Source organism: Numenius arquata, chromosome 2 (genome assembly GCF_964106895.1).
Source record: "Numenius arquata chromosome 2, bNumArq3.hap1.1, whole genome shotgun sequence".
NCBI lineage: Eukaryota > Metazoa > Chordata > Aves > Charadriiformes > Scolopacidae > Numenius > Numenius arquata.
Window position 1 is genome coordinate 22,557,222 of NC_133577.1, and position 23,926 is coordinate 22,581,147.

At 38.5% G+C, this 23,926-nt stretch overlaps 1 protein-coding gene across 1 annotated transcript in view; it reads left to right on the forward strand.

Annotated features, from left to right (window-relative positions):
• Positions 1-23,926, forward strand: part of DISC1 (DISC1 scaffold protein) — a 207,306-nt gene that overhangs the window by 76,586 nt on the left and 106,794 nt on the right. The window contains exons 7-8 of the mRNA XM_074164698.1: positions 8,903-8,957; positions 13,392-13,494. Coding sequence (XP_074020799.1) covers positions 8,903-8,957; positions 13,392-13,494 — 158 coding nt within the window. The remainder of the gene's footprint in view (positions 1-8,902; positions 8,958-13,391; positions 13,495-23,926) is intronic.

The window sequence follows — 23,926 nt, forward strand, 5'->3', positions numbered from 1 at the left end:
AAACTCTGTGCTGAAAGCTTGGCATGACACACAATGTCTGTGCTTCAGCACATGAGGTGAATTTGCTTCCTACAAAAGTCACTGGACAAGAACTGCCAGAGTCTGAAATTGTGCCAGAGGACTTCTTGATTGAGTTGCCTGTGTCTGAGCAGAGTCCTTTGTTCTGTGGCTCAGCAGTTCATAGTGACTCTGATCCTACCGGGGCTAGTGGAGACCCCTGTTGTAGGGAGGAAAAAGGGATTCTGCAAAGTCTGCTCCCACTGTAGGCACTGCCATTCCTTGGGAAGAACAGGAGGGTTTGGGAACACAGCAAGGAAAGGAGAAAGCATGTCTTCCAGCTTGGAGGACAGAGCCACTACTTAGCAACTTAGCAACTACTTAGCCACTACTCAAATTCTTGAGCAATCTTAAAAGCAGGTTTTTTTTCCTTCCAAGCAGCATTACAGAAGGAAAAAGTCCCAGCAGAAAGATGAGAACCGCCCGCTTGAGTACCCACATGTGCAGTGTAGTGAGGAATCTGTTTTTTTCCTGCTGAGCATCTGGTTCCCCCTGCTTGCCTGAACAGCATCTAGTGGGATGTAGCAGCCTATAAAGTCCAGGCTGCATATGTGCCTATTCCTCTGGGTATGCATACGGTGAGATTTATTTCTCTTTAGGGAAAAATGACCGGCTGTCCCAGTCAATACTGAATTCATTTGTATATAATAAAGAGAAATAGCTAACAACAGTATCCAGGGACAGACCCTTTCAGTCAGTGAAGTACAATGGATGTTATTCTTGGGAGAATAATTGCAGCTGCTGTGGGCAAGCTCTAGTTTTTGTGCACTCCAGACAGATGTAGCAGAAGAACGGGCATCCCTTGATACATCAGAAAATGTGGGGAAAGCTTTTGGATGTGATGAACTGCTGCTGCAGATGCTGTTTGATTCTGCCTTTGTTTTCAGTCTGATGCTCCTGTTTCAGGTAGCAGCTGGAGCAACAACTGCCATGACCGCTCTGTGGCAGCAGCTGACAGAGGAGCGGTGGAAAATACAGCACCATGCGAATGGTTGGTTGAAACAGACGGCCAGTTCAGCTGTCTGAATGGTGTGTTGTAGGACCAGAAGATTTCTCAATATATGGCAATGAAAATTCAACTTGGAATCACCATTAAAGATGCCAGCAGCATCTTGAAATGGACTGTGAACTAGTTGCTTCTGTTGGAGTGATTTTATCTAAAAAAAACCCAGCTACTACACTATGCGGACTGAGGTGCTGCTTCAGTCCTCCTATTGTGGGCATTTAAAAAAAATAAATCTTGATTAATCATTCTTACAGAATGTTGTGAAGTCTCCTCTAATGCTCTGATATTTCTGCAAGCTTCTCATAATTAGGGCTAGTCTGATAGCACAGCAGGAAATAAGGGTCTTCTCAGTTTAGAGTTCTTGTGTAAGAGCTTCTGGGCAGGATGACGAGTTAGTATAGTCCATTTCCTATAGGTATGACTCTTCAAGAGTCAGCAAAGACAAGTGCAGTCACCCAGCAACCTGTGAGTCAATGGGAAACCTTACTGGTAAGCTGAGGTTATACAAAGACATGGGGAAAGTGTACTTCTGGTTCTGCTTCTTGATAAGTTCTGAGTGGGGGAGCACGTGTATTGAAGCAATCCTTGACACAGAGGAGCAATGAAGAAATACTTCTCTGCAAATGATAGCTGGAAGAAGAGCAAATTGCTGGAGCAAAAGCTGCTCTCTGATGGTTCAGAGCTAGGTGCATAATTTTGGGTTCTTGTTCATGTTCCTTGGAGATCTCTGTAGATTGAAATGTGCAGAAGGTTCAATGCTCCTGTACCTTAAAGTACATCTCTTGATAATTTTTGTCTCAGATCAGATTAATTTTTGAGGTTGGAAGCTTTCCAAGGTGACACTTTGCATTTTACTTCTAATTCAGGTGACTAGTCTTTGCAACTGCTACAAATTTCATTTTCAGTATGAATTAAACACAACTTTTTTCTCCTATTTAGTGTCAAAGTCCATGCCTCAAGAGCACTGACAGGTTTAGATAGAGAAATTGGATTTTCACCACATCAGTTCAGCAGAAATTTTGTGGTTTTGTCATTGTTTAACCAGCTCTGTCATATTATATAAGTTTTCTATAGCCTGTATTATCTAGGGAAAAATCAGAGTTTGTTTAGAAAGCCCTGACTTATGTTTAAAGCATGATTTTGCTTCCCAACACAAAGATATGCTACTGTGAAAATCTCATTGTTTAAAGTCCTATGGATCATTGCATGAATGAAAAGGAACTTATGTGCTGGTCTGAAAAATTGCTTTCCTGGTATGGTAATACCCAGATATGTACCCTAGCCAGGCTTATGAATAGATCATGTAGAATGAAAATCTTGTTAACCAATGTCTTCCTTGATAAGGTAGAATCCAGCTTTGTGGGGGAGAGTTTAAAAAGAAAACAAAGTAGTGTTTCCCTTCAGTGCATTTAATGCAGTCTAGCTCTGAATGTTCTTAATTGAGCAGAAGTGTAGGACCAGCAACACCCTTGTAGCTCTTGTGCTGGTAAAAAAACACCATATGGTATCTGTAATAATGAATCTGTTGATTTTACTCAAGAAAACTTTGGGTACAAGTATGTTTCCTTACTTTTAGTCCTAGCTGCACATGTTTAGCTTAAAGCTGCCTCTTGTTAAGTATAGTTTTGTTCAAAAGCTTTTTTTTCTGACTTGTCTTCAAAGATTTCTGAGATACATACATCAAAGGAACTGTAAAAGTGCAAGAAAGCTATTGATTGCTTGATTTGATTTTCTATTGTGGATTTCTTCCTTAAAGGTCCAGTGAAGACCCTAGGCTTAAGATTTTTTGGGGATTTTTGTTGAATTTTTGCCTTGATGTGGGCTGTAACAGATGTTTACAGCAAATGTTTCCTGAGTAGCACTTCTGATTTCTTCTGCCAAGGACTATACGAAGGGTTTTTTGGAAGGTCAGCTTCTGTTTGCTGTTAAAAGCAAGATTACAAGTGTGGGACTTGGTTTATATATTTTCATCTTCTGAGAGAGTACAGCTTCTTGTGACTTCAGAATCAGAGAAGGAATCATGTTAGAAGACTTAAAGTTGGAAAAGTTGTGCTCTCTGCAGACTGTGACCGTTAGAATGAGGTTATCCTTTGCAGGCAGTCTCCTTATTCTGGGCCAAATTCAGACATACTGTAAACTTGTGGTGGGTTGACCCTGGCTGGATGCCAGGTGTCCACCAAAGCTGCTCTATCACTCTCCCTCCTCAACTGGACAGGGAAGAGAAAATACAACAAAAGGCTCATGGGTCAAGATAAGGACAGCGGGAGATCACTCACCAGTTACGGTGACAGCCAAAACACACTCGACTCAGGGAAATTAGTTTAATTTATTACCAATCAAATCAGAGTAGGTTAATGAAAAATATAACCAAATCTTAAAAATGCCTTCCCCCACTCCTCCTTTCTTCCTAGGCTCAATTTGACTCTTGAATTCTCTATCTCTTCCCACTGAGCAGCACAGAGGGGTGTGGAATGGGGGTCTTGGTCACTTCATCACACGTGTCACCTCTGCTGGTCCTTCTTCCTCAGGGGGAGCACTCCTCACACACTTCCCCTGCTACAGCATGGGATCCCTCCCATGGGAGACAGTTCTCCACAAACTTTTCCAATGTGAATCCTTCCCACAGGCTGCAGTTTTTCATGAACTGCTCCAGTGTGGGTCCCTTTCACAGGGTGCAATGGAACAGACTGCCCCACTATGGGTCCCCTGTAGGGTCATAAGTCCTGCCGGCAAATCTGCTCCAGTGTGGGCTCTTTCCCCTGGTCCACGGGTCCTTCCAGGAGCCTACTCCAGCATGAGCTTCCCACAGGGTTACAGCTTCCTTCAGGCATCTGTCTGCTCTGGTGTGGGGTCCCCGAAGGTATGCAGGTGGCAGAGGGGCTACAGGGGTTGCTGCATGGAAGTGCTGTCACCCTTGCTGACTGGATTGGCTTTGGCCAGTGATGGGTCTGTCTTGGAACCGGCTGGCATTGGCTCTGTCAGACATAGGGGAAGCTTCTAGCAGCTTCTCAGAGGAGCTACTGCTGTAGCTCCTCTGCTACCAAAACCTTGCCATACAAAGTCAGTACAATACCCATTAATAATCATTTGGGATTATCATCATCTAGGAGGGAATACATATTCATGTGAATTGAGGGTTCGGCCCATCATGCTTTCTTATATGTATACAATCTGAGTGTAGGCTTCTAAGCTGCTGCTCTTGAATTAGAAATTCAAATATGAGTAATTTTAAATTATTCTGACTTGTGCTTAGTTTTAAAGAAATGTAAGTGCTTTTTTACTTAAGCACTGTATTGTGGTGTGGAGATAGGGAGTGAAGTGACAGGATCTAGAATAATCTTTTAGGTGACAGTAAAGTAAGGAAGAATATTTGCTGTTAAAGGGCATCCTTTGGTCTTTCACTCTCTTCAGGCAAAGATCAGAGATGGCTGCTTAGTTTCTGTATGAAAATAAGAATTTACAGAATTTATTTATTTTGCACTGGTACCACGTGTGTGGTATATTCAGTTATGCAGTTATGGAAACTGCATTCTGAATATAGTTTTTTGGGGTCGCTGTATATACGTTTTGTCATTAACACAGGAACTGTTTCTGTTTAAACAGTATGTATATTTATATATCTTGAATGTAAAGAATTTGGCTTTTGCCTGTTTTCATTCTTTGAATTTTTTCTTAGGAAGCAAAACATAAATACACAATAGCCTGGTATGCCAAGGGAAGTATACTAGCAAAGTGGAAGGAAAGACATTGAGAAACATGCCTTCCTTTTGTAGAAAGCCATTCTTCCCAGTATAGCGCTACTCAGCCTTCCTCTGAACAAAGCCACTTCCATAGTATCTGCAATTCCTGCATGTAAATCGTAACTTCTCAGAATATTCTTTAAAAGGCTTTTAAAACATTATCTGTAATATCATGACATGTAATATCCTCTGCAGTCATGTATGAACCAGACCTCTCAATTCGCGGTCTTCCTTCTGTCCCCTATTGCATAGAATTGGCTTGCTTCATTTTGCCAGGGCACCATTCCTGACTATGAACATTGTTGTCTCAGCAGGCTCTCAGCTGTGTTATTACAATTCAACATACTCAGTACCTATATTTCTTTAAGCTCAGTAAAATGAGGTACTTAAAAGGCACTAGCTGTCTTTAAAGCATTTGGATCTTAAAATTTTTCCCATAGTTTGTTATTACATGCCAAGTCAACCTCAGCTCCTGAATATGCAGCATTCCCACATCCTCCTGCAGTTCTCCAGCTGAAGTCCGTGTTTTGCCAAAGTACTATTTCATTCATCATCCAGAAAGGGTAACTCCTCAGCTCACGCTTTCCTGTTCTGGTCTAGTGTGCATACAAAGAGGCTCTAGGATGTACTAAGTCTACATTCCATTTCTATTCTTCTCTCCTCATTATGGATCTTAATGTGTGTAAATCCAGTGCAAGCCATTTAAATGATATGCCTATATGGCCATCTGTGTGAATGAAGAAATTACACATAATGTATAGATTGCTGTCAATTCTGCAAGTGTTAAAAACCTTTATTTACCTGCCTTTAGTCAGCTAAATTTGTGTTAATTGAATTCTTGTCTTATTCCAGTCCTTCCATCCACTGGCTCAAGAACTTTGCTTTCTCTGTGATGGAGTTAGCTTATATTGAATTTGAGAAGTAACTTCTAAACGGTCTTTATAATAGATTGCAGAGCCTGTGAGGAAAAGCAGTCAAATTCTTGATTAGATTTTCTGCCAGAGAAGAATAGCAATGAGTCAAAACTATGGATGTCTTCCCAGGCAAGAATTTAGTGTTGTTCCAAGGAGCTCTTTTGAAAACCATTTTCCCTGGTAGTAATAAGTAAAGCAACTTTTAAGCAGACAGAATACCTCTCTTAAAATGAAATACGGTGCTCCAGGGTGGTGGTAAAAGAAAATAGTATTTATGGTTCAAGTCACATGTAACAGATCACGGCTGTTAAAGCCCTTTGTCGGTAGAATGAATTGGTATTGACTGCCTGGTTTCTCTTGCGGGTCATTAGCTTGTCAGTTAATTGGAAAGCTTGTGAGGGGCTTCCCCATGACAGTGTTTTGTGGTAGAAAAAAACAACCTGGGAATAAACTTAGTTAAAAGCTGTTCTTAGTTGGTAACTGTGGCTGGTTCGTACATGGTTTTGATTGCTGTGTGTGAATTGTGTGGTAGGTTGATCTCTAAAAGGGATAAGGGATTCCTACGGTATCGCTCTGAAGGCTAACAAAGATTCAAAACAGGGATACTACTGTGAAATTTATACTATAAGTAATACAAATACACTTGTAAGAGTCTGTGTGAATGCTGTAACTGTAACAAAAGGATTCTTCAGGTTCAAGCCCATGGTTAATGTGGCTACCACTAGCTTGAGTCAAAACGATGATTTTCTAATAATATTCTTTATTGATGTGTCCCAGATTAATATAAAATTCTGTTAAAACTACAGTTCTGCTATCATTGAAATGGCAGTCTATGATTCCTTATTTATTTCTCAGTGACTTGATAGATGCTTATGAAAAAAGAAATCTGGGTATGAAGGTGTTTTTTCCCACTCAGCACCTGGACCTGAAAGCCCACATGAGCTTGTGCATCCTTGTTAGTGGTATGGACTCTACAACTGGGTCTTAGTTTGTAATGTTGTTTTGGATGTATGCTTTAAAAAGAAACTGATCTCTTTCTGTTATCCCTGTGAGTTCTGCAGAGGAGTGAAATGTTGTATAAACCTGGGGGGGGGGGGGGTGTCTGTGAAAAAAATAAACAGGTAAGAGAGGCACACAGAAGAGATTTGTTAAATAGAGGTGCCGTCTTTATACTGTTGTTCTTCTGGCTATAACTGCACTTTACATTTTATTATGGCCTGGGTCTTCAGACTTGAATTTTATAAAGCAGTTTCAGAACAATTGGGCCAGTCAGCCGTTATCCATTCAATTACACACCGCAGCCTTGTTGCTCCCCGTTGACATCTGTGTACACAAAGCCCAGCTCTTTTTTACATAACCTGACCAGCTCAGATGCTGCTTGTGGGAGATACTGAAAGTCCTTGGAAGCTCCAGAGCCTGAGAAAAGAAATGGCTAAATAGTTCGTTCCCTCTGGCATGCCCAGAGGCAGGCGGGAAGCTGATAATGACATTATTGCACATGTAATGTTTTGTGTTTTGCCCATATATTGCTGTAGAAAAGGGAGAAACAGGAGGCTGCTATGTGGGAAATGTTGTTAATCCAATTTTACGTAGCTAGCTAGCTGTATTTTTGTTTGTTGCCTTAAGCAGGTGTTGACTTACACTGTGATGAGCTATTTCTGGGGGGACTGCCTTGTCTGGAGCTGGAGGGACCCCTGTGTGCTGTGGTGGTAATGAGGTGACTGGCCTTGCTGGGCTGTAGATTGAAAAGGTGTGCGCTCCGTGGAGCAGAGCATTAGGGAAAGCAATGCAACTAGCTGTCTCATTAACGCGATTAAATGATAGGCTGGACAGCTAGATTCTGCCTCTGAGGCCGTCTCACTCCTGTGTGCAGATGGTCCAGCCAACCTTCCTGTAGGTGATCAGTAACTGACTGCAAGTCCAACTTCACGTGGTTTGGGGTTCAGACTTGCATAAATGCTGACACTTGAAACAGGACTCAGTAAGTGCTGTGCATGGAAAATCTGAAGGAGCAAGTTCTCAAAACTGAAATGCAGAGAGGTAGGCAGCAGGGACTGTGTGTGTGTCAAAATGTGTTTTCTGAATAACAGTGACTTGTGTTTCTTCCACTTGTAAAATTAATAAAATACTGCCTCATCTTGTGAGAGTATCCTTGAAATAAATCCAGTGATGTTTCTGAAATGTTTGGATGCTTCAGTGCTGAACGCTAAAGAAAAGCTCAGAAATAAATTATTAGTTCTTTACTTGGGAAGAACACCAGTGGTTGGTTGTGAAAGACATACAGTTTTCACAATGCAGCTAAAAGGAAGAATGGCGATACTGCTGATGGGGAGCACTGACTGTCATGTAGACAACGATAAAGTAATAGAGCGCTGTATAAAAGTGTATGCCTGTGAAGTAGGAGAGAGGGAAGTATTAACGTTGCAAAAATAATCTCTGTACTAACTCCTAATGTTTGATTTGACTTGGAAATTTGAACTTTATGTTAAAAATGTAACTTGTGAATTAATTTACAAGCACCAAAGGCACAAGTTTATGTTAGGTTCGGTAATACCAAAGCAGTAAGCCTACCTGTTTTCACATGTGGAAGAAAACCTTGAATTTGTTCATATATGCGTGGACGATGCCTCAATTTCAGCCCACTGTTGAATCAATTTGGTACAAATTTTTTTTAGGTTTTTATGAAACTAAGCAAACTGAGTAGTGATATTTCGTACAAAATTCCATGAGAATAAGTGACTGCAGTTGAACTTTTCCTGGCAAACTTGGAAACTGGGTTGTAAGAAACTCCTTTGTGTTAGGCATTTGGATGGTAGCTTAGCGAAGCACCGGTCCTGGACACTGCTGGGAACTTCTAAGATTATATGGTTACACAAATAATCATAATTGTGTTTCAGATGGTAAGTAAAATACATATGAACTCATTAATTAAGAACTGTAAAGCTAGTGTACAAAATATTTTGTAAACAAACAGGATTAATTGACTAGAAATTGGGTGGGAAAAAATGTTTGTTAGTCACTAGCAACACTGAAACCAGATATACGGATTTTATCTTGGTATTGGCTCTCTTGGTATTAGTATGAATCATCTTAAAGCCTATGTGCTTCCATATGAAAATGTATCTTGTGTAGCAGATCGTGATAAGCGAAGAAGGTCAACTTTATTTTATTTTAATCCCTTCTAGCCTTCAGGAAAAAGAACAATTGTTCAGCATGTCCATTAAAGAAACTACTGCCAAAGTAAGTACACATCAGTTTTCAGTTCTTCAGAACATTTAGAGAAGCAGATAATAGCTTGCATCTTAATAAACTGTCCGTGTTGTAGAAATTTGGGGTTGTGTTGTTTCTTCTAAATAGATTTTGCATGTAAATATTTTTAAACACACTCCAGGAAAAAACCCACCAACTTTTATATTTGAACAGGCCACAGAGATTATGCCTAAGGAAGGAGATGGAGTAATCTATTGTTTCTCAGTTTATGTTTACTAATGATCAGTCTTCTTGCTGGTCTCCATTTTAGGAACAGATTCCTCAACCTCATGAAATGAAAGTGAACTCTGGTCACAGCTGAATGTTTTCATTCTTGATACAGTTTGTTACTTTTCTAGCTGATTAGTTTTGTTGGTGTGAAAGAAGAGCATAAATGACGTACCTCTTTTCCCCACGCTTTCACTAATAATAAACCAGCAATCTAATTCTTACCCCCCTTTAAAAATATGAAGAAAACTGATGTAGCATATCTAGCATACCTTTTGTTTCTAACCAGAGATATTAGTACTTTTCCTTTACTTTTCTCATTTTTCATGGCCTCCTTCCAAGAAAGAGAATACTAAAGTTTTTGTTTCAGATTGGCTCAGTGAGTCACAGAGCATCTTTGCTCCAGGACAGCTCTAGGAAAAAAGGTCCATTTATTGTAGCTAATTCATATATGTCTATATGGAACAGGGACTGGAAAATATTTCTGGATTCTGATCAGTGATGAATTTATACTCTGAAATAATTTTATTTCTCATGTTTTTTCTCTAATAACCTTTATAGTCTATTCTTCCTAATCTTCTTGACCAACACTTTTAGCATGCACTGTTGAAAAGACCATTTAAAGACTACATCTCAATATCCTTCTCTCCTACTTTCTTTTGAACTCATTCATCTCTATTTCTTGCTTATGCACGCATCCTGGGAAAAATTAGTATAGACCATTATAACATGATGCTTTCCCCTGTATTTTTTAAATGACTGTGAAGGAAGTATCAAGAAAAAGTGTGTAATTGACCTACAGCTCATTTACTAAAATGAATGTTATGTTCAGTACCTTGAAGTGGTGTGTTATTTCAAGCTACCTGCAAGCTAAAACATGTTACAGATTCTGCCTTCTCCCCTGAAAATGTGTACCTCTTGAAGGTTTATTTTATAACCGTAGTATCTAGAGACTTTTCTGATAAGAGTTGAAACATTGAGTCACAATTGAGAAATCTGCAAGGTAGAATTCTGCAGCCTGTTTCTTTAAATATTCAATAGATAAAATACTATTTTAATTTTGTTCCATTCCTGTGTGATGTCTTTTATTTATTAGAGAAGATAAGCAGGAAACATGTAATGAGACTCCTCCAAATCATGTATTTTTTTATTTATTCAGATCATCTCATCCTATTCTTCTCAAACTGAACAGTGCTGGTCTTTTAAACCTTTTCATTGTATGGGGAAAAGACTACTTTGTCAAAGTTCTTTTCTTTCTCCTGTGCCACTAATATTTATATGGCCTTTTCTGCCTCATCTGTGTTTTCAGCTGAGGCTGCAAAAGCTAAGATTCGCCTGCTAATGAAGGGAACAATCTCCCTTATTCACCTTCCTTCAAAAATTAATATCTGCTTGTGCTAATGGCAAGATTGTGCTGTATGGGGAGATACAGGTGGACTGTTCTTTTCTTCAGGCAGTGACAAGAGAATTTCTCTCTCTCTTCCAAGCTGATGCTGTAAAGAAATGTGAAGGTTACTCAAAACTTATTTTTCCTTGAGATGGTTGGAGGAAGAGTAAACTTCAGTGCTTTAGTCAGTGTCCTTGTCCCTCTTTCTGCCACTTTAGATTAACATCATATGCTGGAAAGATGGAAAAGGATGACAATGGGCAAATTTGCTTTTGATATTTTGCTGCTTTTCATCTTGATTTCACATATCTTTGCTAACCAGCATCCCACTCGTTTCAGAAAGACTGCTTTTTTGAGTAGTGTTTATGTGTCTGAACACAGATTTGTAAGGTGTATTCTTAAACAGGAGCGCTTTTTTTTTTTTTTTGGCAAGTCTGCTTTAAAAAACACCCAAAAACCATTAAAGAGGATTATTAAATAGATACAGTAATATTAGTGAAGAACTCCCCTGAAGCTGAAAGGGAGTTTTATTTAGACTTGGAGCTTGTTGGTCCATGGGCTGCAGCAGAGCTGGTCACTGACAACAGGGAAAGGGCTTTGCTAGGGCCACAAGCAGAGGCGCTTGCAACCAGACTGGTCAGGGAAGGATGGTGTGCTCCAGGGGAGAAGAGAAGGACACTGGCTTTGTGAATGTTCATCATCTTTGTTAGCTAAGAAATAACCTTTCCTCAGTGGCTGAATAAGTTACTGAAATGAATAATGGTAGCTGTTATTAAGATAAAATAATTAGAAAAAATGAAAAGAATTGGAGCTTGTAGGGTAGAACTGATGTAATGTAGAAGCAGTGCTATTAGTTTAGAGGACGTTACATTATTTTGCCTCTCCCAGTTGCTCATTTAGTTTTGTCGAACTGTGCCATGTAGCTCTGAAGATTAATGTTGTTCATTTATCTACAGAAAACACAAGACATAGATACAAGCAGAGGCTTGGTAACATACTTATCTCGTGTTCCAGAAGAATCATCTATGTGAGCTACAGGAACTTCCTTTCATCCTTTGGTTTCCCTGCATTTGGTCCATTAATGAAGAGTGCCAGTGAGCTTCGTTCTGACAGTAGTGCTTACAAAATTCCTAGTGTTTACTAGGAACTGATTAAACCTCCCAGCTTATTTTGCGTAATTGCCAAACAGCTGTCTACTGGTAATGACTTTAAGTTACTACCAGCATGGGATATATTCATACAGTTTTCCTGGAGCTGAAAGATTCCCCATCTAATTGCAATTCACTGAGCCATTCAGTACCCCTAAAGAGAGTGCTGCTTAGAAAGAAGTCATTAAAAACTTTCAGATTTATTTTGGATGTGTGAGACAGAAATGGCCTTTGGGTTCTTTGGACACATTTATTCACCTCTGACAGGTTTGGGTTTTTAAAAACATTTTAAGTGAATTAATAGGCAAGTGAAAAGTGAAATATCTGGGAATTGAAAAATTATAATAGGTGCAGAAGTGATGAGATATATGTGTTTTTAAACTAATAGAAAGACTGAGTAGTCTTAGATGGTAACAGTTACTGCTTGGAGGATAAGTGTGTTGACTCACGAGAAAATATGACCCATTTATGTCTAACCAATGCTCTCAGCTAAAGCAAGAGGGTATTATCCATTTAAAGGGATTTACAGTTAATGTCATATCTGAATTATTATACTTTAATTGTACCAACAGATAAGCCATTAGAGCTGTAAGGCTTTTGCTCTAAAAAGTGAAGCAATAGGTGTGCTTCTGTTAATAAAGATGGTATGTATACTTGTTTTTAACAAGGGAAAAAAGAAGTCAAGGAGGGCAGGGAAACTTTCCTCTGGAGATTGTTTTGCATGTCATCTGTTCATAACTGGCCTGTGTCTTTCTTGACTGTTGCTTTATCCTTGGTTCCAATGAATGCAATGTTTTCTCAAGTGTCAGTTACAATTTTAAGCAAATGTTTGACGTGTGCCTTCAGAACGAGAGGTTTATCCTTGATGAGGGATTCTTCTGTTTGCAATATGGAGTAAAAATCAACATATTCAATATGTGGGAATTGTATGAATTATATATGCTATATAAGGTCCTCCTGAGGTGGTAATGTACACTTAAATGTAAAGTAGGGAAATAGTTGAACTTTGGGTTTTTTTTCTCTCTCTCTCCATGTTTTTAATACCAGTCCTGATTCATTGCTGAAGGAACTTCCAGTTACAAAGATAAAAAAGAGAGAGGAAAAATCAGAAACCTAAACCCCAGTCAGCTGCATCTCCTGATTGTGAAACAAAGTACCGTATTGAGCTGGTATAGCCTTATTTATTGCCTGTGCGGAGAATTAATGATGGCTGCTTTGCCTTTTTTCAGTTAAGATGTGCTGCATGGTATATTTTGTATAAAATTTGCTGTACATTCTGTGTTATGACACTTTAAACTCCAAACTCTGGCTTAATTACACTCAACTCCAGGTATCACTGCTAATGCCAAAATTATACAGAATTCGTAAGATGGCCTTTCTTCTATGTGCAGCCTTAGTATCTCATAGTGAAACGTTCTTTCTCCTGCAGGTAGCTAATGCTAATACCATTCCTTATTTTTATAATAGAGTGTGCGACAAAGACTGGAAATTTTGATTCATGTTGGGTATTTCTGTAAAGACATCACTTTTTATTAAGCTTCTTCACCTTGCTGTAGGATGTTATGTCATGTCTGTAAACCAACAATGTTTGAAGCCCTGTTTAAATTGCCTTATACTTTTACATGAATGAATTATATATCATGGCTGTCTGCCTCAATCTAGGTTTGTACGAGTCAGAAACTCTGCAGTACTTTGAGGAGGAAAGTGAGTGATATTGAGACCCAACTACCAGCTCTACTGGAAGCCAAAATGCTGGCTGTTTCAGGTAAGTTTTAAGTGATGAGAGGACTAATGTTGAGTGGTGTGTTAGAGCAGTTGTTCACCTTCTCATAGCTGAGACTTCTTAGGAAATGTCATTGATATACACTTGTCTAGATTCCTTGAAGTCACGGCAAGTCCAGCAGAACAAGGCTGTGTCATACCTTGTGCTTCAGGCTCATCTCCATGGTTGGGAACTACTGACAAAGTGGCTGCTGTGTGGTAGGCAGTAAATATGCAAAGAATGTGATATTTGCCCATAGGTGAAATGGATAAATAATTATCGATACCTGTTCCTGGACCTTACAAGTTATATGCCTAGATCTCTGTAGCTAAAAGCATAAATTTAGAACAAAGGTATAATAATTACAAGGTGGCTTTAAATGACACTTTAAAATGGAATACAATAATTGGCAGCTTCTGCTGTTCAGTTCATTAAACAACTAATGTTGGCAGCGAAAGAGCAATTTGGTCCTTGGAGCACTCGTGCATATTATTTACAACCAGTAAAACATTTAAATGTGATTACAGAGCCTGATACGTAGCAGCTTTATATGTCACTTACTTGGGACTGCTGTGCTTTTCACTAAGGAAAGAAGGCAAAGCATGGTTCTGTCTCAAGTTTGAAAAGGTTTGTTTTCTAATTCAGCAAACTGTTTGCAGATGTGTAAGTCGGTGTCTCTTTGCTAGATGCCTGCCTCAGAGGAAGCTGAACAGGAGGGAATATAGACTTGACTATAAGGAGTTTTCCAGTGTTAACCAAGTAATGAAAGGCTAATACGTGTCAAGGCTGTGTGTTGTAGCTATCTGTTGATGATTTACCTTCTCAATTAGATACAAGAATCTAGTACTGGCACACACGAATTAGTTTAACATGAAACCTTTTGCAGTGTCATATGATTTGTTTGCCAGAAGTGGATAACATGAGTTTTGGGTGAAATCATGAAGGAAGTTAAGGACCAGATGTTTTGTTGGTGCTGAGCTTGCTCAATTTCCTTGCTTCTCATAACACCTTTTCAAAATGGAAACCCTCTCTCTTTCTCTGTGTCCACCTGGGAGAGGTAAGGTGAGCAATCACCCTCTTTGCCTGTGGGCTGTTTGAATGTAGGTGATTTTCTCGCTTTCAGAAATGGGGTCAAAGTTTTCCCCAGCCATTTTATGACGCCCTTGAGAACAAAATAGCCCATAAAGTGGATGTACAACTGCTTCGTGCTGCCAGGAGGAAGCAGTTGGCCAGAAAACATGTACCTCAGTCTGACACTTCAAGAGAGTAAATGAAAACTTGAGGACTATTTCCAAAACATTCATAACAATATTTTATACTTGTTAGCTCTTAAAAGATGTTGCTTGTTTCAGGAATGAATTCAAAGACAATTTAATGCTGATGTTTCTGTAAACTGTCTGCACAGTACTGCGACTATGATTGCCTTTCTATGCTTTTTAAGAAGTATCGGTGTTGTTTCTTAGTAGTGATAAAAAACATTGTTTCTTTTTTTTATTGTTACTTTGAAAACCTCTTACTTCAGGGAATTTTAATGACTGTGAATGGTACAATCCTAACTTGTTACTAAGGCAAAATTCTGGAGGGAACTGGTTGAAAATCAAGGATGAAAGGAAACTTGGTGACAGTGGATACTGTAATTTCTTTACCTTATTTTAAGAAATGGATAAAGTTGGGATTCGTTAATGCGGAGCAGTATGCAGAGGATACAGGGGAAATACAGGAATTAAAAAAAAGCTCTCTAAAGACCTGAAAGTTAAAAAAAAAAAAAAAAAAATTCTGAAATAATGGAAATATTTTAGTCTTAGACCATGAAGTAATAAAATCAGAAAAGACAGGATGCAGGATGAATTGCAGCTAGCAGAGAAACAAGTTGGAAAGAAAACACTTGGTAAATGCAGAAGAAGAAAGAGGAAGGAGTAGCAAAAATACTTTTTTCTTTTTTTTTTTTAGCTTAACAAGGCAAAAACAGTGAGTAGTAGATAATTTAGAGAAGGCTGAAGTATTCAGTCTCTGTGTATTCTTGTTTTAGAACAAGAATAAATGAATGGCAGCTCTTAAATAAGGCATAGTTAAGAAGTAGGTCTCAACTTATTAAATACTGGTTAAGATTTAAGCAAGATACTGTATATATGTATCCCCTGAACTGTCAGGCAGCTATCAGAATGTTAATCAACAGCCTGGATATATTAAATTGCTAGGAAGTGGGAGAATCTTCAATTTGGTAATATGCAATTGTTTAAGGGCAGCCTTGGTATAGCATGAAATTCAGAATTATATTGTATATATATATACAGTAAGAGTAAAGTTCAGTGGTCATAGAGGTTTTCATTCAGTTTGGAAGCATCAGGCAGGGATAAATATCTGTCATTTCTGCTTTTTTACCACAGCAGTTAGATCATTTGTTCAAACAATTTCCTCAAACAGCAGTACTAATGGACACTGAGAACAACTGTTTTTCACTAAACAGACGTTGCGTCATTTTTGTTTAACGTAGCATTTTCCTTCAGGAAGCAGTCAGAGTTAAGGGATTTTGGAACAGTGTCAAAGCAAGAAGGTAACTGAATGCAGTTGCACACATCTGGATTCATGTATCCCAAATGTTAAATTAGAGGAGCTTAATATTATAGTTAAGTGATGTATTAGTTTCAGAGCACACATGTGATGACTTAATGATGTGGTGACTTGGAAAGCATGATATATACCTCAGCCTTTGATGGCTACCTTGATAGCTTCAGACAACATTAATCTTCTATGTGAACTGTACTTTCTATTCCAAACACATTAATTTACAGTATTCTTACAGAAAATGTAAGAATATAGCCATTCTTGTTTTGAGATGCAAATACTACAATAAATACAGTGTTAAGCATAACAATTTTATTAGTCCTGTCAATACAATTCCTTGGATTTTAAGACTGTATAATAAATGATACTATAAAGACATAAGAGATGATGCTACATATGTAAATCTCTCTTCTCCCTATTATTTCTTCCTTGGAAGAAGTGTAAAATTAAAATTGGAGGAGAAAGAAAGGTTTGGGAATCTTTGGATTACTGAAGGTTGTAGAATAAATACAGTAGACTAACTAAATCCCAGTGCGATTTCATACGAAAAAAAAAAGCGCCCATACATAACTGTTCAAGAGGTATTTTTATCAACAGTAATAATTCAGATCCTTTATATCAACAATTCCCTTACCTTCTGATTGACACTTTCCTGTTGTGATAAATAACTTGCAGTTAATACTCCTGAGATGCTAGTCCAGAATTTTTCTCCAAACATAATTAGTGGAATGTTATTACATTGTTCACGGTTTTTAAGTCAGTAGCTTTAGGTTAATTATAGCTAACAAGTACTCCTGATTGCATGTGATGTTACTGTTGACACACACATTTGTAAATACTTATCGATGAAATCTTATGGTTTAGCATCTAGTAGATTTTAAAAAAAGAAAAAACAAAAAAAAACCCCACAAAACACCTTAATGTCAGTACTTGGAAACCTGCATGTGATTATTATAACAGTTGCTTCTTAACACTAGCTCTTAACATGCTTATAAAAATTTTGTCATCAGTTATGGGAAGAACATGGTAGTACATGATACTCTGTCCTTTCTCTTAGCATTACTTCTCTATTTAGCATGAATTTTGGTGGGGGGGAATAAGTTGCAGATCAAATAACCCTAAGCGAGTAAGAAAATTCAAATAGGACGATATGTAAGCAAGTGTGCATGGAACTGTAGAAATACTATTAAAATTTATTTTCCTACTTGAGGCTGTTTTTGTAGGAGAGCAAATCATATGTGAGAAATGGTGTGTTTCTCATTTTTCCTTAGTGAGAAAATAACTTGGGAATAGGAGGGAGGATGTAAACTGAAAAGAATTTTTAGTTATTGTGTTGTCTGTTTCCTATATTTGAATAAAAGAGGTTGTTTGATATATTTTACAGTGTTTTCATATACTCTGTATGATTTTTTTTTTTTTTCTCTTGAGAACATGTATAGTGTGGGACTAGATAACCAGAACGTGGCTAGCAGGGAGCTAAGCAGATGTGAATGAAAACCTGAATTCATTATGTAGTTATCTGAGATGCATGTCATTAACTTTCCCTATGTCTTTACAAATACAAATTCCATCCACAGAAGTTAGAATGAGGCGACTTGAAAGTAGTTTAAAAAAAAATAGAAAATTCTGTTCTTATCTCTTACTGGTGTAGACTGGTGTTTTCTTGTGTCATTGTTCTGTAATTAGGACTATCTCTATTTCATTAAATACCTGCAAGTGGGAGCTGACTGGAAATACTGTTGTGGGATGATTCCAGCAGTACAACGAAAAGGGTTTTTGCCTTATGTCAATGTGTAGTTTATAAATAGCAAAATAAGTGTTGTTTATAAATAGCAGAAAATAAATAGTAGATAGTGTATTTTCACAAAACTTAATTCTGTTGCCTCTTTGCGTGCTCTTTGATGCTCATTTAGGGCAAGTTCTGCAGGCTCAGAAAGCATCTGTAACAAAAAAGCCCCCAGTTTTCCAGCTTTGGTGCTGAGCATTCCAGTTGGGAAGGAGTAGGATAGAGAGGGGACAGAACAGTCAGGCTGGAAGATGCCAGTGCAGGCTGAAGGACATTTTCAGCCATACATACGAGTGTTTTGGTAACGTGGATGTCTTGTTTTCATGCCTGTGCTGTATTCTGTCACTTCATGCAGAAATATGTATCGGTTCTTGACATGATGTTGAGATCCTCCCCAGATGTTGTACATACAGCTCATAATTTGTCTTTCACTGGAAGGCAATGGTGCTCCTGGGTTTTTTGTTCTGTTGTTTTTTTGTTTTTTCATCTTCTCTGTATCTGAGAACTGTTGTTTGTTATTAGTTGGAGAACTTGGCTAGTCTTAGAAGCAAAAACATACCTCTTTGTGCCTTATCATGAAGGCTTAGTTTTTTTGATAAATTGGAGTTTGATAGACCTGTGTCTTGTCAGATGGCATAGCTGGTTCCCCGCTTTCAGATTCTTACTTCTAGCAGTGGTCTTGGTTGATGGCTCAAGGGCACATTGAGATTAATTCTTCTTCACACCTGTATCTCAATGTCTGGCTCCAGCATACAAGGCTGTATATTGGGGTGTCTTCCCACAATGATCACTTTGTTCTGTGAAATAAAATTTACTACCGCGGATTGCTGCAAGTGATGTACTTTTGGGCAAGCCTGTTAACTCATTTACAGAACAATGCCAGTGACCCCCACTAATCCAACTCCCAAACAGTCATGAAGGCTGCAGACAGCTAAACTGTTTGTCTTTTAATCTCATTTCCAAATGAGACTGCTGGATGTTACAGGCTTTCGGTGAACTTCAAGGATAATTTGTTGTAGCTGAAGTTCCAGCATGATATGTGACCAGACAGCAGAAAATCATTGCTTCCGTTGCAGAAGTCAATCAGTCATGTAGCAACTTACTCTTTTTCTCCCCTGTTACCTAAACTACTGTCCCTGAAGGGGAGAGACGGTCAAGTAAGCTCATTGGCAGTTCCTTTTCTGGGATTTTGTGGTCAAAGGAGGAATGTTAGATGGGGAGAGCTGTGAAGGGAAGGTGCTCCTGCCCCATGGAAAGTCTGTGCTGTGGTCTGGAGGGGACGTGAGAAAACCTCTGTGCAGTCTGTGGAAGGGAGCAGTGATGTCCTACTTTCCACTGACTGTCCAGGGAGCCAAGGTGACAAACCTCTGAACCTTGGTGCATACACTCTTGGTACCTAAACCTATATGGCATAAATATTTCTCTCCCTGATCCTTCTCTGGTTGGTAAAAAGGAGAGTGATGATTTCATGCAGCCCTCAAGATCGTGGAGATTGCTTCTGGGCTATTTCCCTTCTTTCAGCGTGTCCCTTCCTCTCCACTGGTGGCAGTAGTGGGTGGAGGCAAAGGCAGGAGAGAAGGGAGGTGCAAAAGCACCAGAGATTGAAAGGCATAAGGCCAGTGGGAGCTATGAGGAGGGGGAAGTGATCATGTAGGGAAGCCTATGTGCACGTGTCTGTGCTGTTGGGTGACCCTTGAGCCTTGGAGTCACTTCAGTTGGGCATCCTTTACCATGTTGGAAGAGAATTATACATGACTTGCAAGAACCATTTATTGGCTAACGGACATAGTAAATTGCTGGGACTAACGTAATCCTGGGCTATACTTGTCACCCCCAGTGCAGGCACTTGAGAGCATCTGGTGGCCCAGCAGTTATTCACCAGTAGCTATTGCTTGTTGGAACTGGTTGTGTCTCAGTATTGCTGAATTGCCGTCTTCCAAACCTCTGCCTTTTAATTCAGGGGTTTTGTGCTTTTTCTCACTGAAAGTTTCCACTTGAGCCTTTGATTTGTTATTACTGATTAAAAATGTTATTGTTGTTGGGGTTCCCCCCCTCCCCCCCTTTATTTTTTTGGAATTCCTGGTTTGCTCTGTGGTAACTGATTCAGGCCAGGTACAAGAGGCTTTCTGTGGCACAGAAATCTTCCTCCAAACGCAGGCACAGAAATCCTCCTCCAAATGTATGTCTGTGGGGTCTTTTGCCTGCTTCTTGATGGGTTTTCTGACTTTACTGTTCAGGATCACATCAATCATTCAGTTACATTATGCTTCATAAAAATGTTGGCACGTTTTATTGCTTAAAAACAGTAATTGTTATTCAAATATGCTGGAATTCTGCAAAATGTTTCAGGAGATGGTAGACTGTCCCCCATTTGCTATTTATTTTTCAGAGGTGCAAAAACACTTGGCAGTGCTTCAAAAATCTTACGTTTCTGCCATGTTTTTAGCTTTTTCTCTTTTCTTTGTGCGCAGCTGAATGATATTTATTTTCTTCAATTTCTTTTCTGGTGTTGGAATCAGTTTGTATTCTTATTAATCACAGGGATTCAAGAATTTTCAGCCTTGAATTCCAGTGTTATTGATAAATACCGTGGTGGCAAATGCCCTAAGCTCTAAACTGTAAATTTTCACTTTCTTATGTATTATTAAAGGTACTGTTAGTTTATGAAGACATAATGATAAATAATGACCAGTCTATTCTTTCCTCCATTCAAGCCAATATCCAGTATGTATGCTTTACTGTTATGCAAAAATTGCTCCTTTACTTGTACCACAAGGAAGATAGTTTCAGTAGAGGCGGGGCATATCTCTCAGCTTCAAGTATGGATAACGGAAACTATGAGCGTATGCAATTTCTGGCATAAATATGAGAAAAAGCATGAGTAAAAAAGTTGTGGGCCATAAATTTTGTCTTATATTTTGAAGGGGAAATATTTAACAAAGCTTAAATAATAACACATTTGTTGGTTTTTACAAAATGGGACTGATGTCAAACCATTTTTTTTAGTCAATTTGTTGCTGGCAAATGGTACCAAAATAATGGTATGTTAGTTTGAGGCTACTAAATGGGCAACGATCTGCCCAATATAGTAAAATCTGACAATGAGCTGTTATAATGGACACGAGTTTGTTGCATGTAACTATGTATAGAGAAAATATATGTAATATGCAGAGTGCTATTTAGCTGTACTATGTAGCTATACAAGTAAAACTTTGGGAAAAGCAGAAAATAAGTAAATATGCTATTCATGTTTACAGTGAGTAAAAGCAATTATGTAACTACATTGTGCCTGGGGCTAACTCTTTTTAATTTTATTTTTCCACTTGGGATGGTTTTGCTTGATTTGGCTGGTACTTTTGGCCTTCATATCAAGCTGTTGGAGCTTACCTGATGTTACTATCTGTAGAGAGCGGGGAATGAAGGATGTATGTGAGTAGAGAGCCCCAGAGGGCAGAATTAAGGAGGAAGTTTAAACTAGGTTTTTGTTGCTGTCTTTTGAGATAACGGTAAGGTTCAGCCCCTCAAAGCAAAGTGTATGTACTCCATACTCAGCTCCTTACAACAGTGTAACGCAAGCATGTTATTCAACCTGTTCGGAGCACTGGATACTTCTAATTAGCTAGCTGCAAAGTGAAAATACGACTTTCCAGTGTTGGTCTTGTAGAAATATAATCAGTTTCACCAAGTTCATGTCAAATGATTTCAGATTTTATTATAATCCCAACTTCACTTCACATGGTTATTCTTCCCCTTCCCACCCCTCCTGCCATTTTATCCAAGCACTCTTGATTCCCTGTATTTATTCAAGTTAAAATGGAATAGATTTAAGATTCTGATAGAGCAACAGACTTTCTATCCTGGCTGTTTTCTGAATTTGTGGGTTTGCCCACTGGGTGTGCCAATTTGCACCCAGTGCGTTTGTATGAACATGTATGCAGTGACTAAAATTGCACTTTGCTAGTAAGCGTCACTGCAAGACAGGAGGAAGGATGGGAAAAGTGGCATTTTGCCCTTCAGTCCACTTCATAGAATCTCTGTCTCATGTCTTGATTTAGACCAGAAGCTCAGCTTTGGTCTTAGACTCTTAATTCCTCTTTTTTTTTTTTTTTTTTTTGTTTGCTGTGTACAGATGTTCTGAGTGAGCAGTCCTGTTAACTTCAGTGATGTTTTTTCAGTTTCCTGGGAAGAGTTAGGAATGACTTCATTTATCTAATGTCACCCAACTAGAACTCTCCCAGCAGTATGGCTATATAAAACATAGCTCTGATGAGTGGTTGACAAAGTAACAGTTATTGTGTTTGTTTAAGCAAAATAATTACTTTGTCATAAAAAAAAAAGGATTTTAACATTTTCAGGATATTAGCAGAACAAAATATTTTGACACATCTTCCAAATGTTTCTACAGCATCCAATGTGACTTTGTCTCTTAACAAAAAAAAAGCCCCAGGAGGGCATGTTTTTTAATGCTGGCAGCTAGGGACTATATATTAATTTTTAAATCAACGTTCTTATGGGTTTTAGAAAGCAGTTATTTTGGTTGCTGTGATTGAGGTCACTGATGGCACTTGTGGTGCATGAGTTTGTATATGCTCTTCTGACTTTTTGCTGCAGACTTCCAGATGTCTCTGCTGTCAGGAGGAGCTGCATCAGGCAGTTTTGGCTTTGGAGTATATATACTTGATGCCTTTTCCTCATAGCCTCAGTTTTGTTATGAGCTTCCCCTCTGGGAATTAAGATCCATTCAATATGTATAAAACTTTCATATGTAATATCATACCTTTTTCCTTGCTGCCTTCTGAAATGTAAGAGCAGGCTCTAGATTCTAATGAAGAATCTCTTGCCTTCATGTTTTATTAAGGCTCTTGTGCCTTGATGCTTCGAATGAGTTCAGGTGAAGTAAAGGAGCACTGTTTAATTTTAAATCTTGTTGCCTTAGAAGTATCTGAATATCTTCCATTTTTCCAATGATTTTTGCCTTGCTTATCTTGCTGCCATGTTTTGCCCATTTGGAAACATATGACAGATTAAGATAATAAAATTTGTGCTACTGTTTCCCAATAAATGGACTGGTAAACCATAAGATGCTAGTATGTGTAAAGCATGTTTATAGTTATTTAATTGTGTAATTCTTTATAAGATAGAACTGGCAAATGGGGTTTTCGCTGAGGAGTAGAAATAGGGGAGTTTTGAACTCTTAAAAAGAAACAAAAAAAGGTCAGCTTTAAGCCAAGAAAAAGGTTGACTGAAACTACCATAGGCTCAGAATTAGTTAAAAAAAAAAAAACAACAAACCTCCACTAAACAAGACTACCATATTTAGCAATGTTCAGTTGTTAAACCTGATTTATTTGGTACAATCTTTTCCAAATTTTTTGAAAGCGCGGTCTCCTTTTGGCATACGTGTCCTCACACAGACACTTGAGCTTGCAGCATCTTTCCTCCAGGAGGATGGTTGTAATTATTCACTGGAAGTGCTTCCATTCACTCTTATGCTCTGGAGGAATGGATCTGCTCTCAGCAGCTCGTGGTGGTTTGCCATATTCCGACCAGTGTAAATACTTGTGTCCAATTCTTGCTCCTCTGTCCTGAAGGAAATGAACAGCACCCAAACCTTTCCTGTTTCAGACTTTGTGACTAACTCTTTTGAGACAGCAGGTAAAAAGGATGTAACGCCACAATTTAGGATACTGTAATGTGGATTTGGTGTTTTGAATTATGTCCTGATTTTCAAAAATAAATTTTTAAATTGATATCTTGTGTATAAGCAGTAGTTTATTGGATTCCTGAAAGGAAAAAACAAGCCGAAGGATGCCTTTATATCTGAATAATGCTGGTAGTATTATAAAATTATTTCAGGAGTCTGAAGTCATCGCACATACTTCAGAAGCTGATGAGACATCTTATATGTGTGATGGGATGTGCTTTACATTAATATTTGCTTGAAGGCTAAATTTTCTAAGTGCATTTACTTATTAGATGCCTTTACGTATTAGATCATAACACCAAATTTTTGCTAAGTTAGGATGATGCTAGAGTTTACATCTTCTGCTAGAGATCTTTTGTGTTGTATTGGGCAAAGTCTAG